General features: G+C 50.2%; 5 protein-coding genes across 5 annotated transcripts; 3 read left to right on the forward strand and 2 right to left on the reverse strand.

The window, feature by feature from the left end:
- Positions 1-3,131: 3,131 nt before the first annotated feature.
- POX_a00554 (uncharacterized protein) lies at positions 3,132-3,431 on the reverse strand (the record flags this gene model as incomplete). The annotated part of the gene is made up of 1 exon (XM_050109494.1): positions 3,132-3,431. One exon carries the CDS (start codon positions 3,429-3,431, stop codon positions 3,132-3,134), a length of 300 nt encoding a protein of 99 aa, XP_049973262.1.
- Positions 3,432-5,792: 2,361 nt separating this feature from the next.
- POX_a00555 (Nitrogen metabolite repression protein nmrA) lies at positions 5,793-6,975 on the forward strand (the record flags this gene model as incomplete). The annotated part of the gene is made up of 3 exons (XM_050109495.1): positions 5,793-6,436; positions 6,562-6,699; positions 6,759-6,975. 3 exons carry the CDS (start codon positions 5,793-5,795, stop codon positions 6,973-6,975), a joined length of 999 nt encoding a protein of 332 aa, XP_049973263.1.
- Positions 6,976-10,582: 3,607 nt separating this feature from the next.
- Positions 10,583-12,036, forward strand: POX_a00556 (uncharacterized protein; the record flags this gene model as incomplete). The annotated part of the gene is made up of 4 exons (XM_050109496.1): positions 10,583-10,700; positions 10,952-11,513; positions 11,552-11,817; positions 11,903-12,036. 4 exons carry the CDS (start codon positions 10,583-10,585, stop codon positions 12,034-12,036), a joined length of 1,080 nt encoding a protein of 359 aa, XP_049973264.1.
- A 236-nt stretch (positions 12,037-12,272) lies between these two features.
- POX_a00557 (uncharacterized protein) lies at positions 12,273-13,110 on the reverse strand (the record flags this gene model as incomplete). The annotated part of the gene is made up of 3 exons (XM_050109497.1): positions 12,273-12,316; positions 12,385-12,992; positions 13,076-13,110. 3 exons carry the CDS (start codon positions 13,108-13,110, stop codon positions 12,273-12,275), a joined length of 687 nt encoding a protein of 228 aa, XP_049973265.1.
- Positions 13,111-13,651: 541 nt separating this feature from the next.
- POX_a00558 (uncharacterized protein) lies at positions 13,652-15,595 on the forward strand (the record flags this gene model as incomplete). Its single annotated transcript, XM_050109498.1, has 1 exon — positions 13,652-15,595. One exon carries the CDS (start codon positions 13,652-13,654, stop codon positions 15,593-15,595), a length of 1,944 nt encoding a protein of 647 aa, XP_049973266.1.
- Between the last annotated feature and the right edge of the window lie 305 nt (positions 15,596-15,900).

The raw sequence follows: 15,900 nt of genomic DNA on the forward strand, positions 1-15,900 counted from the left end.
GCCTCTTTCTCCCCACAATGAGCAAATTGACCCCCCGCCCCAATTCAGGTACCTTCGGCGCCGCATTCCGGACCGATTGACCTTGTGATTAGTTGTCACCATGACTAAACCTGGAACAACTCGCAGAGATAGCCACCTCCCCCCAAAAAACCCCCCCTTTCTGTTTTTTCTTTCTGGTTTCCTTCCGCTTTTTGTGTAGCATGCGGTCTTTTTTTTTTATCAAAGATGTATGGCTTTGCTGTGGATTAGCAAACGTAGGAAGACTCTCTCCATATATACTGCGGGCTTAGTGTGTGTAACCACTAACCAGTGGTTAACCTCTACTCAGGTACGAAGTAGATAGTATAGATTGAATGCAATCAGGTACTAAGGTTGTAGAGACATGTGATGGATAAATGGGTAGCACTACCTAGCACGTACTGTGATGCGTGCGCAGGCACTTCTCTCGGCAAATATCGTGGGATAGGTGGAATTTGCAGAATGTAACTAGTAAGTTGAGTATCGAAGCAACGCGAAGTCTTCTTCGTGTATACATTGCCCAACCTTACTGTATGGAAGACTGGATAGAATTTCGATGTGAATGAAAATGAAAGCAAGATTGCGAATCAAAATTTCAATTTGTAGGATGATGTGTTTGGTACCTGCGCCATTCATATCAATCAACACAATCATTGACATTCAATTTTCTTTTTTTTTTTTAAAAAAAAAAAAGAAAAAAGATAAAAATAAATAAATAACTTTGAACTATCGCCAACCAATCTAATCTTAAATTCCATGTATATGTCCCTACGAACTTTGCAGTTAAATCCGCCCCTGGCCTGGCAGCACCAGATGATTGTAGATGTAAATTGAGGACTGGAACCCAAGGACAAATAAATCAGTCCGGATTTGACCTCTTCCCGCTCCAAAATCATCCATTTCAGGCAGGTCACTCCAGTACTAGTATGGCAGGTCCAAAGGTGGTAAAGTCTAGTTTGCTGGGCTGGACTCCAGCCTGTGGTCTGATCTCACCGCTCAGGTTCAGCCCTAGCTGTCTCCGTTGAATATTAACATTCTCCAGTTGCACTAGAAATGTAATAGATTGATGATAGGGGTGTCCAGGTACACATCTATGTAGATATCTAGATAGACAGTTGGGAGACTACAGCCCGTGGGTGAAATTAAAAAAAAATGTACCGAGCTGAACAAATGGAAAAGCTCACTTTTCTTTTCTTTCTTTCCACAACCAACGATTTTATCCAATGTCCAGCTGATGGGGCGGGATTTTTCGTTGAAAGACAGGAAAGCCTAGAGAGATGAACGAGAGTCCTCAATCGGACCACCCACGTGAGTGCGCCCCTAGCAGTTGGTGGAACGGGGGGAATTTAAACTAGTCGGATGCGACTTTGCTTGGGACCTGGGAGCTGGAAGATCCATTCGTCGGGTTAAATTTGCGTCCAGTTTTTTCTTTTTCTCTTTCTCTTTCGCCGGTGTGTAAAGTACATAGGTCTATTTGAGTCTGGGCTGGCGTCTTGAGGGGGTTGATGAATTGTGTAGGTCAAGAGGGAGGTGCTCCTTTTTATGGCTTGGGAAGGTCAAAGAGGAGGGGGTTGGGGGTTATAATTTTGTTTCTTTTTATTTAGGCTTTGTGGTGGATGGAAACTATGTGTTTGAGAGAATTTGAACATGGATGAGCTTGTAGTATAGGAAGGTAGGTAAAGAGCTGGAGATTCTGATAATAGTCGACAACGAATGGATCCGCGTCGACTGGACTAGGTGAAGAGGTCATTTGAATGGTTCAGCTGGGTGGGAGTTGGAGCTGTGCCTGTTAGGTGGGAGCGGGTACCTGGAGCTACGTATTGAAGTAGAAGGAGGATCCTGGATAATTCAAGGTACAAGTAGAAATTGGTTAATATCTACGTAAAGTACGCATACTGGCGTGTCCGCCCTCGTAATAACTCGTTCGAGTCTGGTAGAATAGAAGTATCAAGTGCAAGTGCGTCAACCCTCAAGCTTGTATAGATGTAAAAAATGTACAATAAACATCAATCAAAAGATCGATCACGTTTCACAAGATCATTCCAAGTCATATGACTTGGAATTCTCATCTCCCTCCCCCTGATTAGAATGAGTGTCCCTACCCCCTCCACATTTTGCGCGATTTTCCCACCCTGCAAGCAAAACACACGAGAACAAAAGACTCTAAAAAGGCATAATTGACGACTCCTCATGACTGGATTTGGAACCGGCGCCAGACCAACTACAGTCCTCGACATGCATAGTGTTGGTAGTGATGGACCTCGTTCTGTTCTTGTAGCATCATGGTATGTACAGTGGCTAGTAGCCACTGGCTTCTAAGCTAGCCCTACGTGTACCATGTCCGGTGGCTGCCTCTAGCTACAATCATCACCATTTGATTTGAACCACGACAGTCGGTCGGATCTCCAAGCAAGAATCATAATTGAAATTCTTTTTTTTTTAGAAAAAAAGGGGAAAAAAAATAGAGCAGAGAAGGGAGAGGGGGCCTGCCAAGGTAAAAAAAAAAAAAAAATCAAAGATCAATTTTGGTTTTTCAAAAAGGTCACCTGATGGACCAAGATTTCCCTCGGCCATGGGTGAGCAAATCTACCCATTGTGCCCCTCCCCCGCCATGACTGACGGGAACTGTCTCTCCTGTCCGAAGGATCATGGGCATGGGTTGGCACCACGATTCAATGGCACTTGCATTGCTGAAAAAAGGTGAGGCTCCTTTACCAATAGATGAGATTGTGCTGGGCCCAAGAGACAAGGACGAGGTGAACAGATTCCATGGGCTTGGCGGGAGCTTAGCCGGGGGGGTGGGAAATCTTCTCCAGCATTAATTGACCAGAGAAGAAGTGGACGCTGAACGAGGAGGCTCGAGACGGAGAACATATTCAAGGGAAGATGAGGTGCTACAGTGCTGTGCAAGTATACCTGACTCGTAGCTTGATAGTGTACGTGTTTAGGTCAGATGTACTCTGGAGGTCACTCCTGACGAGCACAACGGTCGACGGCCAAGTGCAGGGGACATCAACGTCATACGGCCCCCGTTGAACCATGACTATGACTATCATTTTGCATTATGCAAGATGCAAGATGCAATATGGACGGTGATGCACTGGTCGGTTCGGCTACGCAGAGCCGTGTGGAAAAGGGTGAGTTCCCTCAGCTGTGAGCTGTTCGGTGCAGGTGGAGGAGAGAACCATAGAGAACTCTCGGTACCTTCCCGTGTTCGCATTTCTGGACGTTGGTGACCCGTGACTTGTGAACTTGTGACCCGACAAGAGCTCGAGAATGGAGCATCGCCCGACCCTCTTTGGGTCCAGACTCGCAGCACTCGTCGCGGTCTGGTTTAACCCATCTTTTTCCTCGGAGTCGTCCAGTCGTGCATCTGGATGGCCTCGCGCACAGCTCGGTGGCTCTTTTCCCATGGGCGCCGAACTGGGTCCCCGAGGACCGGTCTACGGTCTGGCAGGATCTTCCCGTCCACTAGACGCTTCGCCGACATCTCCGATTTACGTAAAGGAAAAGGAGAGGGTTGAGCCCGCCTGGCCCAGTCGAACTGGCGGACGGCAGCACGATGTTGTCATCGGAGAAGCAGAAAGAAAAAAAAAAGGGGGGGGGGGGAGATAGACTCAGGAGGATGAATGATGAGAGGGTGACAGGCGTCGAGATCATGTGATTGCCTTGAAAGATGCTTGTCTTCATTGCATGGCCATCGTTGAGGCGATAAGGATGGTTGTATCCATTTGAGGGGGAGAGGTATTGATCTCGACTAGATAGATGGTTGCCAACGATTCACTGGGCAGTTTACCCCTCTCAGGTTGGACCTGGTGTCTGACTGTGCTCGATGCAAGCGCATCCAACGAGATGGAAGGCGTCGGGCGGAGTGAGCGTCTATAGTTCACCTGAACGTATCCCACTATGCTCCATCGTACATACTCGAGGGCGCTGGAGATCCATTCCCACTCGAACAATATCCAAACCGTCGGCTCCAGTCTGGACCACGAATAGCCGCCGGTGATCAATTCATGGAGTTTCGTGTCATTTCTTTTCCGTTCTCTCTGTCTTAGTTTCACTCTGTTCCAAGGTCAAGTTGCGCCCTTTTTTGTTTTCTTGCTGCCCAGTTGAGTTCTCATCGCATGCCATTGGATATTATCGACCAACACGACCGCCAGTCAACTTCCTCTCCTGTCGAGGCCGACTGTTATCAGATCGCTGCCCGGCTCCGAATCTGACGGGGCTCATCATCTTGTCTCGTCTCCGTGTCGCTCCCGTGACCTTTACCCACGTCCAGCTCTGGCACCATCCCAGAACTTAAGAGAGCCCCTCTAACGACTTCCTCCAAACTTGCAGCTCCTATCGTCACCTCATGCCTTACGTTGATCTGGTGCCCCCCTTTTACCTCTTTCCCCCCTCTTCTTTCACGAGTCTAACCCGTTCCATCGTGGTTTTGCTCCCCCCCCCCCCTCCCTCTCTCTTCCCCGTCCGCCTTTTCTGGGTATCCAGATTCGTCAGTCGCCGCACAGGGTCCCTCGGCTTGAAGATTTCTAGATGGCATCAATGCAACAACCCAAATCGAATCAATCAATACGGCAGGAAACATGACTGGGCCGCATCCAAGTAGAGTAAAAAGGATCATTCAAAACATGGTCTTCCACCATCACAACCTGTCCCTCTGCCCTTCGCATGTCCTGCTCCCACGACCTTGCTTCACGATGCTCTGCTACGTTCCGCGGGAGTCCCGTCTCTCTCTCTCTCTCTCTCTCTCTCTCTCTCTCTCTCTCTCTCGTGGAGTCGGTTCGACTTGGTGCAGATCTTGGGGACCGGGTCCAATTCCTATCGCCTAATTCTGAGTTGATCGTGCATCATTCCTGAGACCCGCGGTGGAACCTCCCGTCTGATCGCGGGCTTTTCTTGAGTTCGGGTTAATTAATGACTCTGGATGAGTGGTTACATACGGTTCACAAGTCAAAGTTCCGAATTGCGAGTCCACTTCTTGACGCCGGTGTCCACCAGTCCACCCCAACTGGGACGTAACGGGGATGATTTGTCGGGTGAATTTTTCTTTTTCATTTTTGATTTTGATCTGATGAAATAATATAAGAGTTTTTTTTGGAATTATTTTTTTTTGGTTACATTCTAAAGATCCTGCTCGGTCACGATCTTTTTTATTTCCCCTCCCCTTCTTCGACAGTGTTTCTCGTCCTTTTTTTAGTCGAGATTGTATTCATTCTTCTATCGTGTCCAGGTCCCTCCAGTCTGGTTCGGGCAATCCGTGACTTTGGTACTCCTCCAATTTGTAGGGAAAGAGGTACATCACGACGGAACAACCTTGGAACAAACCCCTCTCTCCCTCTCTCTCTCTCTCGACGTCGTCTTGGTCTTCCTTCTCTCCTTCCGCTCCTCCCAACTGGCACCAAACAGTGGAACCCCCACTATCGCAATCGCCCTCGCCTCCATTTTTTCCCCTTCCCATCCCTTCGCCGAGACGCGTGACGCTGGGACGTGAGGTGGTGATCGCTTTTTCAACTCTGTGTCAATCGCCTCGCAAACTCCAACATCGTCCACCATTTCCATTTCCGCTTCGAGTTCTATTCCATTATCGGACCCGCGTTGTCTTTCTCCGCACCCGGCATTCCTCTGGACTATCCACCCCGCGACCCTGTAAAAAAAAAGAGAAAGACCTGCTCTCTCGTCCTCCGACTCTCCAATCTCCTTCACCTGCGAACCCATTCCATCCAACCGAGTCAAGCGACAACCCTCCCGGTAGGGTTCCCTACAGATCCCGTATGACCCAACCGCAGAAAACGATAGCCGTGGTGAATGCGGCTGGGCGACAAGCGGCCTCGCTCATCCGGGTCGCCTCCGCTGTCGGATATGCGGTGCGCGCGCAAATCCATTCTCTCAAAGGCCTGATCGCCGAAGAGCTCCAGAATCTGCCCAATGTTACCCTCTTGCAGGGTCCCCTCCTCGATAACCCCGCGCTCATGGACACCCTCTTCCAAGGCGCCCACTATGCGTTTATCAACACCGTCTCGCAGGCCGGGGACGAGGTCGCCATCGGCCGCGCCCTCGCCGACGCCGCCAAACGCGCCGGCTCCATCACCCACTATATTTACAGCAGCATGCCCGATCACTCCGTCCACGGGCCCTGGCCGGCGGTTCCGCAATGGGCGCCCAAATTCACCGTCGAGAATTACGTGCGGCAGCTGGGTCTGCCCGCGACGTTTGTCTATGCGGGGATCTACAACAACAATTTCACCAGTCTCCCGTATCCGCTGTTCCAGATGGAGTTGATGCCGGATGGCAGTTTTGAATGGCACGCTCCCTTTGACCCGGAGACGCCACTTCCCTGGCTGGACGCCGAGCACGATGTCGGACCGACCCTGTTGCAGATCTTCAAGGATGGTCCGAAGAAGTGGCATGGACATCGGTAAGTGTCTCTCTACTCGGGCTCTTGACTCCCACGTGAAGCGTGTGCGGGCCAAAATAGGGATCTATTCATGACACTGGAATTGTACGCTGACATGCAACGCTTCTGTTGTCCCGCTCATCTAGTATCGCTCTGACCTTCGAGACTCTCTCGCCCAATCAAGTTTGTGCTGCGTTTTCCCGCGCTCTCAATCGACCCTGCCGCTACGTGCGCGTGCCCAAAATCGAGATCAAAGTCAAGATTCCCCCCGGATACCGAGAACAGTTGGAGGCGCTCGAGATTCTCTTCGGCGCATATAATGCGCCCTACTTCCCACAACCAGAGTTCTCGCAGCCGCCGCGGGATCACCCAAGGGCATCGGTCCCGCGGGGGGCAAGGGCGCTGGTGCAGGAATGATGCAGGGACCAGGCGGCGTGGTTTCCTTGCGAGTCACAGACGAGGCGCGACATCTATGGCAGGGCTGGCGCGATATGGAAGAGTATGCGCGAGAGGTGTTTCCAGTCGAGGAGGAGGCGAACGGGCTCGACTGGATGCTTTGAGGGAGGGGGAGGGGAAGAGAAAAAAAGAAATACACAAAGGAGCCAAGGGCAACCGACCGAAAAGCATCCTATCTGACCGCCCTTTTCCCCTCTATAAGCAAGAGGTACCCCCCGTACCATACTCGTGACTTACTTTTCTATGCTTCGTGGTCATCAGCAAGCGAATCGACGCGGGAGGACACCCTTGCTTCTTGCTCTCTATCTGCTTCTGATGCCCCCTCTCTTTCTCTCTCTCTCTTTTCTCCTATTGATGTGACGACTTTTCTGACCTCCGGCAGACATGCATAGTGATGTTACCTGTGCGTGTCCATGGGGAATGGGGTAATTTCCACGCTCTGATCCCTAATGCCGTGAGATATACCAATTTTTATGTCTTCCTTTCCTTCCTTTTGTTTCTCCCTCTCATTCTAGGTTACTGCCTCGGGGCTCTAATCATTGCATTGTTGGCGAAATGGGCATAGGACCATCTGGGGTGCTTCTTGAATGCTTTTTATTATTTTTATTATTATTTTTTTTGAAAAAAAAAATGTCGGCCCGTTCAGCTTGATCTTGTTGTTGGGATGTTCCTATTTTTGTTTCTTCCCAACCTAATATTTGATCGACAGCACGACTGGCTCCTTGGTTGCTTTTGATCATACGAGAAACCGGCGCCCCCTTTCCTCTTCCCTTTCCTCTCCGTCCCTCTCTCTCTCTCTCTCTCTCTCTCTCTCTCTCTCTCTCTCTCTCTCTCTCTCTCTCTTCTTTCTCATTCGTTTCCTATTGATTCCCCCCGAGAAATATGAAAAGTTTGGTCATTTTGCTACAGGATATTTCTCTATGGTAGTCATCTTGGACTATTTTCTTTGGCGTTTGCTTGACTTTACTAGGTAGAGCAAAACATTTCTTACGCATTTTAATGCCCGTACTGGGCGGTGGTCTACAGTCCCGGTACACAAGGTACGTAGATAGCTCTAACCCCAGACTCTCTATTCCTTATCTTCTTCTGCATCATCTCAGTACCACAGTATTGACCTGGGGCCAATCTTCCAACTACATAACTCATAGCTGGATTTAAAAATTCCCACAATTTTTCCCGGTCATAACGCACATACCCTGGGTATCCATTCCAGGTGCTTCATGTAGACAACACACCAAGCCAAGCGTACGAGGGCCCGGCAGTATCTGAATTCCATTCACCCACGATCTTGAAATAGCTCCACTGCTATAAGATATAGGTAGGAGGTCCATTCTACGTGGATAAGACACCATATCTACACCTAGTGCCGGCCAACGCTGAATCCGGAAGCACGGCTACGTTTGAAAATTGCCAGATTCTTGGAGGGCAGGACTGCCAGCATGATCTATCCCATCAGATCGGATGTCAGTATCTACCTATACTGTCTACCTACCTATTTATCCACCTCGCACAATCAATGGTCAGATATACCTGTTTACTCAGAATAACCTCAAGTAAAAGTTTGGAAGTTGAAATAGACTGTCATTCGCGCAAACTCTGTTTACATGGCAGAAATTAAACACGGGAAATCATGAAGATCCCCCACCTTGATATTGCTTTTTTTTTCTCTCTCTCATCTCCACCGAGAAGAAAAAAGGGGGGGGGGGGGGAGGAAAAAGCAATATGCTCCAGCATCACTACCGAAAAAGGAAAAAGAAAAAAGAAAAAGAAAGGTGGTTGTGGGAAAACCTAGTAGGTTAATCGGGGCAAAAGAGGGCTTGATGGATCTTCCAATCGTACCGTGGCGATAAGGATGATGTTTTTCCGAATCAGGAAGGAAAGCAGTCGGTAGATCGATGTAGAATGGTGCTAGGACCTACTAGGCATTGCCTAGTAGACAGTGCCTGTTAGGTAGTGGAGGTAGATAGGTATGTCCGTAAGAAGTAGGGGAATAAGATTTCTGAGGGTTCAAATCTCCCAAGCCTTTTAGTCTTTTTATCCTCTTGGAAGGGGACCGCATACGGACTCGCACTTGCCTTCACTCGCTGAACCGTTTTCTTATTTTGGCTCGGAAATGGAAAAATGTGGAGGGTCGTTGACGCTCATTTACCGATGTAGTGATGCCTGTACTCGGATTTCGAATTCCGTATCATTTCTCTGCTGGCAATTTACTTACAGCCGGCCAGGAAGGCCTTAGATACCCAGGGGGTATTCCCGCTGGACCGATAAAGAGCTCGATGAGCTTCTCCAGTCAGATTTATTTCAAGTCCATGAAATCTTGTTCTGGACCGAATGGTCGAACTGGCCTTTTATGTCTTATGGACTAGACATATCGACGCGAGCGGTTATCCTCGCGCTCCCCGTCCGAGACGGTGTAGGTTTAGCATCACAGTGGCAGTTTGTCAACCTTACTCACAGGGTGGTATCATTGCTCCCGCGATACCCTTTGGGAGAACGTGCAAGTAGATTCTATTGGATAAAGTCTCTTGATAGCTGCATTGGGTTTGATGGTGATGGTATCGTTGGTGGATACTGGCTAAGACGGATATCTGAGGGCCTCACCCGAGGAGTAGGAGGTACGTTGCAATATAGATCTGTATGATTCTCCGCATACTTGGTGCTGTTGGCACTGTGTTTTCCGATATATTTGGAGTTGAAACTTTGAGTATACATAATTTACAATATGGCCAATCCAGTTCTGTGTGGACGCGTGGGAATCACCATGGGCACGGTGTAGGCATGTACGACTGTGGTTCTGTGAGCTCAATTGTGGTACTGGTTGGATGCAATATGGACAGTTGTATGGTATGTCGAGGTGATTGTTTTTTTTCTTTCTTTTGCTACACGATTAGAAGCTTGAAACGAAGCTCATCAAAGCTGTCACATCCACACATGTACATGTGTGAGTACCGAGGAGACTCGAAGCTGACACCTCGTATGTCCTGAAGCTTGGAAATCCAGGTATAAAAGCGCTTCAATGGGGGGGAGACTATTTGAGGCTCCATCAATATAAAAATCAATTCATCTGCTTACAAGTTCGGAGTGACCTCACCTACAGACTCCATGTCATTGAAAATCTAAAATCTTCTTCAGTACTTACCGCTGATGTTTTTGCCCAAAAGAAAAAGTGGAGATGACGAAAACCTCAGCGGTAGTGACACCTCAGGCATTAATAGAGACCCACACCAAGTCCCCATCATCCACTTCCGTTGCCCAGCGAGACCGCGTGGGGTACTCTGAGTCTACATTTAGAATACACCATCATCATCGACCAAGAGCAGCAAATGAGAGGTACTTCTGTAGTCAATGAAAGTATTCCAATCCTACCGTCTCCCCCTCACCCACCCTGTGCCCCTCCCCGCCCCGCAAGTACAAGCGGTTCTGTTACGCCATCCGTCAAAAAGGGGAAAAAAAAGAAAGGAAAAAAAATCCCCAAAGCTCAGGCAGCTCTCTGTTGGCATGCGCCCCGTCATCTGAAAAAGCTCCGTGCAGATCAGCCCTGGAAAATTTCGGATCCCAAACTTTTCTCTTTCTTCCTTTTCCCTCTTCTTCTGATCTGACCATCTTGGAACTTTTTTTTGGTTCTTTGCTCTTTCACTCAATTCTCTCTGACGGCTTGCAGTCAGTCTCTTCTTTTTATCTCTACCGTTACTATTCACCACCACCGTCACAATGTCCGGCGAAGATAAATCTCTTGCTGAACGCATCGAGTTCCCTACCATTCCTGAGGATGCTCGAAGCAAGATCTCCCATGTCCAGGAGGAGCTTGAGCGGGCTGAGCTTGAGCAGTGTAAGTGAATCTCCACGGGAGCGATGGTTTCTTGTTTCAGAAAAGAAGAAAAAAAACTCCCCATCAACAGTCGTGCCTGGACACGGAATACCCAAGGATTCTACATTCTGGTGTGTAACTGCTGTGTGCATGCGAATGCACAATGAGGCCGGAGATGATTTTTTTTCCTTTTCTCTACACGATAGGACGATACAAAAAAATAACCCAAGCTGTATCGAATCATCTATGATCTAACATATCTTCTGCTCTAGTGCGCAAATCTGTCCCTCTGTTCGCTCCTATCTTCAAGAAGCGTGAGGAGATCATCTCCCTGCCTAGCGTGAAGCCCGACTTCTGGTCTCGCGTTTTCTCGGCCGCCCCCTCCGAGATCGAAGAGTACATCTTGGAAGCAGACGCCGAGATTCTCTCCGAGAGCCTCCGAAATGTCCTGGTGGAGCGCTTCGAAGTGGACGCCGAGGGCAACGGCGAGCCCCGTAGCTTGCGCTTCACTTTCGAATTCGACCCCGAGAACAACGAGTACTTTGACAACGCCAAGCTGGTCAAGGAGTTCTACTGGCGCAAGCAAGTTCAGAAGACCGCCAAGGGCAAGCGTCGCGCGTGGGAGGGTCTCGTCTCCGACCCCGTCCGCATCAACTGGAAGAGCCCCGAATTCGACCCCACTCACGGTCTGCTCGATGCCGCCTGCGATCTGTTCGAGGCCGAGAAGAAGGGTGGCAAGCGCTCTGATCTGCCCGAATATGAGGCTCTGGTGAAGAAGCTCGAGGTCGCCGAAGCCGAGGCCATGAAGGGGGCTGATGAGATGGAGGACGAGGAGTTCGAGATGCCCGAGGGTGACGACGAGAGCCCCGCAGGTGCCAGCTTCTTCTCCTTCTTTGCCTACCGTGGTCGCGCGTCTCCGCCGAGCAGAACGAGCAGGCTGTCAAGGAGGACGAGGAGCGCTGGGCAAAGATTGCCAAGGGCGAGGAGGTTCCTGAAGATGATGATGAGGACGAGGATGACGACGAGGAGGACTTTGACCTGGTCGATGACCTCGAGGAGGCTGAGGTCTTCCCCGGTGGCGAGGACCTGGCCATCGCCATCGCTGAGGACCTCTGGACCAACGCTCTGAAGTACTACGGTGAGTCTTTCCATTCATTCGATACTCTCTTTCCCGGTGCCACTGAAGTCTCCTCCCGCTAACATTCCAATTTCCATCTTGACAGCCGAGTCCTTCCAGCCTTCTTTTGACTTTGATGATGATGACTTTGAGGACCTCGAGGGCATGGATGAGGATGAGGACGAGGACGAGGCTGACGAGGGTGAGGATCAGCCTCCTGCCAAGAAGGCTCGCAACTAGGGTTTTCCTGCCCGAGTTGTCGTTGTCGGTGTTGCCTGCTGCACGAAATAAACGTTCTTGCAGGCGATCCCGATGTTTTATTTGATTTGTCATGCCCCCTCCCACTCCCCCAATGTCCACTCAGAGGACAATAACGAGAATTAATAATACCACGAGCGCGAATATCAGCGCCGCGATGCAAAAGGATGACCATGTATCTAAGGGTAGGAGGAACGGAAAAGTTAGCTTGCTCAATTTTATGATTCCCACTCGTTCTTTCCACCATGGCTATTCCCATGGACTTTTTGCCAAATGTCCCAATCACTTCTAGGCAATCGCCCCTGGGATGAGAAATGCTGAGATACTCACCCTCATTTTTGCGCACAATATGCCGAATCCGTTTCATTCCACTGTTTAACTTCCCACCCACCCGATCGGCCAGAGTATCGATCTCGTCAAGCATGGCTCCCTGATCTTCCAATTCTCGTCCCATGTCGTTTGCTTGTTGCCTCAAGTTACCTACTGTCCGGAACACTCCATCTAATTGCTCGTCCTGCTCGTGCATCAACTCCACTTGCCGCTGCTGCTCCAAGGCCGCGTAATAATCGTCTCCGCGGCCCTCCTCCGCATCCAATGCTGCATCAAATTCGGTCGGATTGGGTAGTTCTGCAGGCGCTGCGGAAACAGCTTGCGCGAGCTCGGTGCGCATCTGCTCGATCTCCCGCCCGACATCGTCGACGAGCTTGCGCCGACGCTGAACTTCCTCAAGCTCAAGGCCGAACCGGTAGGGATCTTGCTCGATGGCGCGGACAGATTCGACCAGGTCATTGAGGTCGGCAGTCAATTCGGTAAGAGTGGTTTCTAGTTCAGTGCGTGATTGCTTGAGTTCTGGGTTGTTGGGGGATTTGGCAAGCGAGCGGATGCGGAGATAGGAGGAGAAGAGCGGCCGACTGGCTTGGAGGGTCTCGAGGACGTCCCTGTGGACACAGCAAAGGGTGTGTTAGCCCATTTCGTAGAGGCACGATTAATTCACGGACTGGGGGAAAAAAGGGCTACATACGCCTGGACTTGAAGAAAAGGATCTGTGGAATCCATGGTGGTGAAAGATAGACAGGCAGACTCCTTTGAACGATGATGACGATGTCTGGAAAGGGACGGAGCTGCCTCAGAGCTCCGTGCAGGTATCACGTGGCGGCAGATGCGGAATGGCTTGAGGATCCAATTGACCTCACGGAGTTCAATTCCTCCGTACGATATCAGCAATAAGGCATAGGTTCTCTGAAAGAATATTCTGTCGTTGCTGCGATGTGAATTCCATTCAGGCTCAAAAATTTCTCCGAGGTCTTGCTAGATATCTCTACCTTGTCTCTCTTAATTAGCTAGATCAAGATCCATATTTATCAGGCACCCTATCACTTCTCCATCGGAATTCAGGCTGCCCAACTGGAGGTCTCACCCACTGGCTCCAGTCACTGGACTGCCAGTGAACCTGTCTGACTCAGCGACCAGCCGACGATAAGATAACAAAAAAAAGAAAGACGATAACAAGATCCCCCGCGATATGTGGATCGGATCGCATCTGTTCTGCGCTCCGAGCGAATTTGGCGCATGATAGAAATTGCAGCCGATTACTACAATGGCTCGCAATCGCCCGCTCCCCCTCTCCGATGAGTGGGAGGACCCTGAACAATATATCAAAGAGCTCCTCGGCTTTGCGACCACCAATGTCCTATTCATGAACCTCTGCGGCGGCGTACACATTCTGGACTTTTTGACGCGCGAGCCCGACCTGTATACTACATTATTGCCCGAGGACTGGCGCGAATTCTTCGAGTATCACGATATCCACGACATATTGCAACTCCTTCTGCGCGATGACATCGAGTCTCTCAGAGCACGCTCGACGGACGAACAGACCTCTGAGGGTGCACGCAAATGGAGGGATGGCGCGTACCCTCCCTCAAGCCTCTTGAATTACATCCATGACATTCGCCGATTGAGCCTGCGTCGCGAATTTGAGCGACCATCGCCCAAAATGAAGCTTCCGAGACATGTGGCTGTTGGTATGAAAACGAAAAAGGAGCACGAGGTCGAATGTTTCTCGAGCTTCGTCGCATCACTTTCCGATACGGTGGCCGAGCGCCGCGAAGAGCCGGTCACTCACATTGTGGATTTTGGATCGGGACAGAATTATCTTGGGCGGACGCTGGCCAGTTCACCTTACCACAAACACATCATTGCGATTGAAAGGAAGCATCAGTATATTGCGGGCGCAAAGGGTATGGATGTCTCCGCCAAGCTGCGCGAAAGGGAGAGATCCAAGACGGTATATGTTCACAATCGGAGAAAGTCCTGCGATGACTGCAATGAGGGTAGTGGTGCGCCACCAAAAGCTATGGAAGAGAACGCCGAGGCTGTGCCTGTAGAGACAGAGAAGAGCCGGTCCTCTGATGAGGCGGGGGCCCAGGGAGAGCCTGCAGATGGAGAAGAGAATGTGACAATGTTTAAGATGCTGGGAGAAATCACCCTTGAACCGCACGAGTTACTTGGATCAATGACCAAAGGCTCTCAAAAGGTCAGGCCTGAGCATGAAATTGACACTCGGGGTACCATCAGCTACATTGAGCATGATATTCAAGATGGATATCTCGAGCCTATCATCGACCACGTCGTCAACCCGTCCGCCGTCACAACACCGGATGAAGCCCCTTCCCCTGCTTTAGTTCATCCCGACGAGAAGCGACCAAACGACGCTCGAGTCATGGTTGTCTCTCTCCACTCCTGCGGTAACCTGGTTCATCACGGCGTCCGCTCCCTCATCCTCAATCCCTCCGTTGTCGCGGTCGCCATGATCGGTTGCTGTTACAATCTGATGACTGAACGCCTCGGACCTGCAACTTACAAACTGCCCGTCCTTCGATCCCTTCATCCCCGTCTCCAAGCGACCGGAAACTCCTATGATCCTCACGGATTTCCCATGTCTAAACACTTCGAGACGTACGAAAGCCCCGGTGCAATCGGCATGAAGTTCAACATCACGGCGCGTATGATGGCTGTGCAAGCGCCATACAACTGGGGCCACGACGACAGCGAGCGCTTCTTTGCCCGCCATCATTTCCGCGCTCTCCTACAGCGCATCTTCGTGGACAAGGGCGTCGCCCCGAAACCAGAAATTCCCGACAATTTGTATGCCGAGGATCAAGGCGGCGAGTCGACTGCAGCAGTGATTATCGGGTCGCTGCCCAAGCGTGCTTTTGAATCTTTCACTGCGTACGTGCGAGCCGCGACGGCTCGGTTGTTGCGAGACCCGAAGCATGCATCTCGGGTGCAAGAGCATATCGCTTCGATGACGGATGAAGAGATCCGCCAATATGAGATGGATTATCAAGCGAGTAAGAAGCATTTGAGCGTTGTGTGGAGTCTGATGGCTTTTAGTGCACAGGTTGTCGAAGCGGTCATCGTCGTGGACCGCTGGCAATTCTTGAGGGAACATGACTCTGTCAAGGAGTGTTGGGTTCAGCCGGTTTTTGACTACAATGAGAGTCCAAGGAATCTCGCGGTGATTGGCATTAAGAAGTAGAAATTTTGTAAATAGATGATGGACATGACGCAAAGACAATGATATCACAACTAGACGCTTCGGCGCTGTTTCTCTTTAGGAAAGCCAGCGACAGGGCTATTTTGATAGACGGCGGCACACCATCTAGCTCTTAATATGAAGAAAAATCTTCAACCTCACCTATACAAGCCATCCGGAGTGAAAACCCCCTGTCACGCCTGAATTAAACTTCCTCGATTCCCATAGTATAGCGATACTCTATACATTGGTCTATCCAATAAGACACGGGTTCCTTTGTGGGGATCTTTTCCGTTGTAGGTGGTCGG

This window comes from Penicillium oxalicum, chromosome I (assembly GCF_001723175.1).
Source record: "Penicillium oxalicum strain HP7-1 chromosome I, whole genome shotgun sequence".
NCBI lineage: Eukaryota > Fungi > Ascomycota > Eurotiomycetes > Eurotiales > Aspergillaceae > Penicillium > Penicillium oxalicum.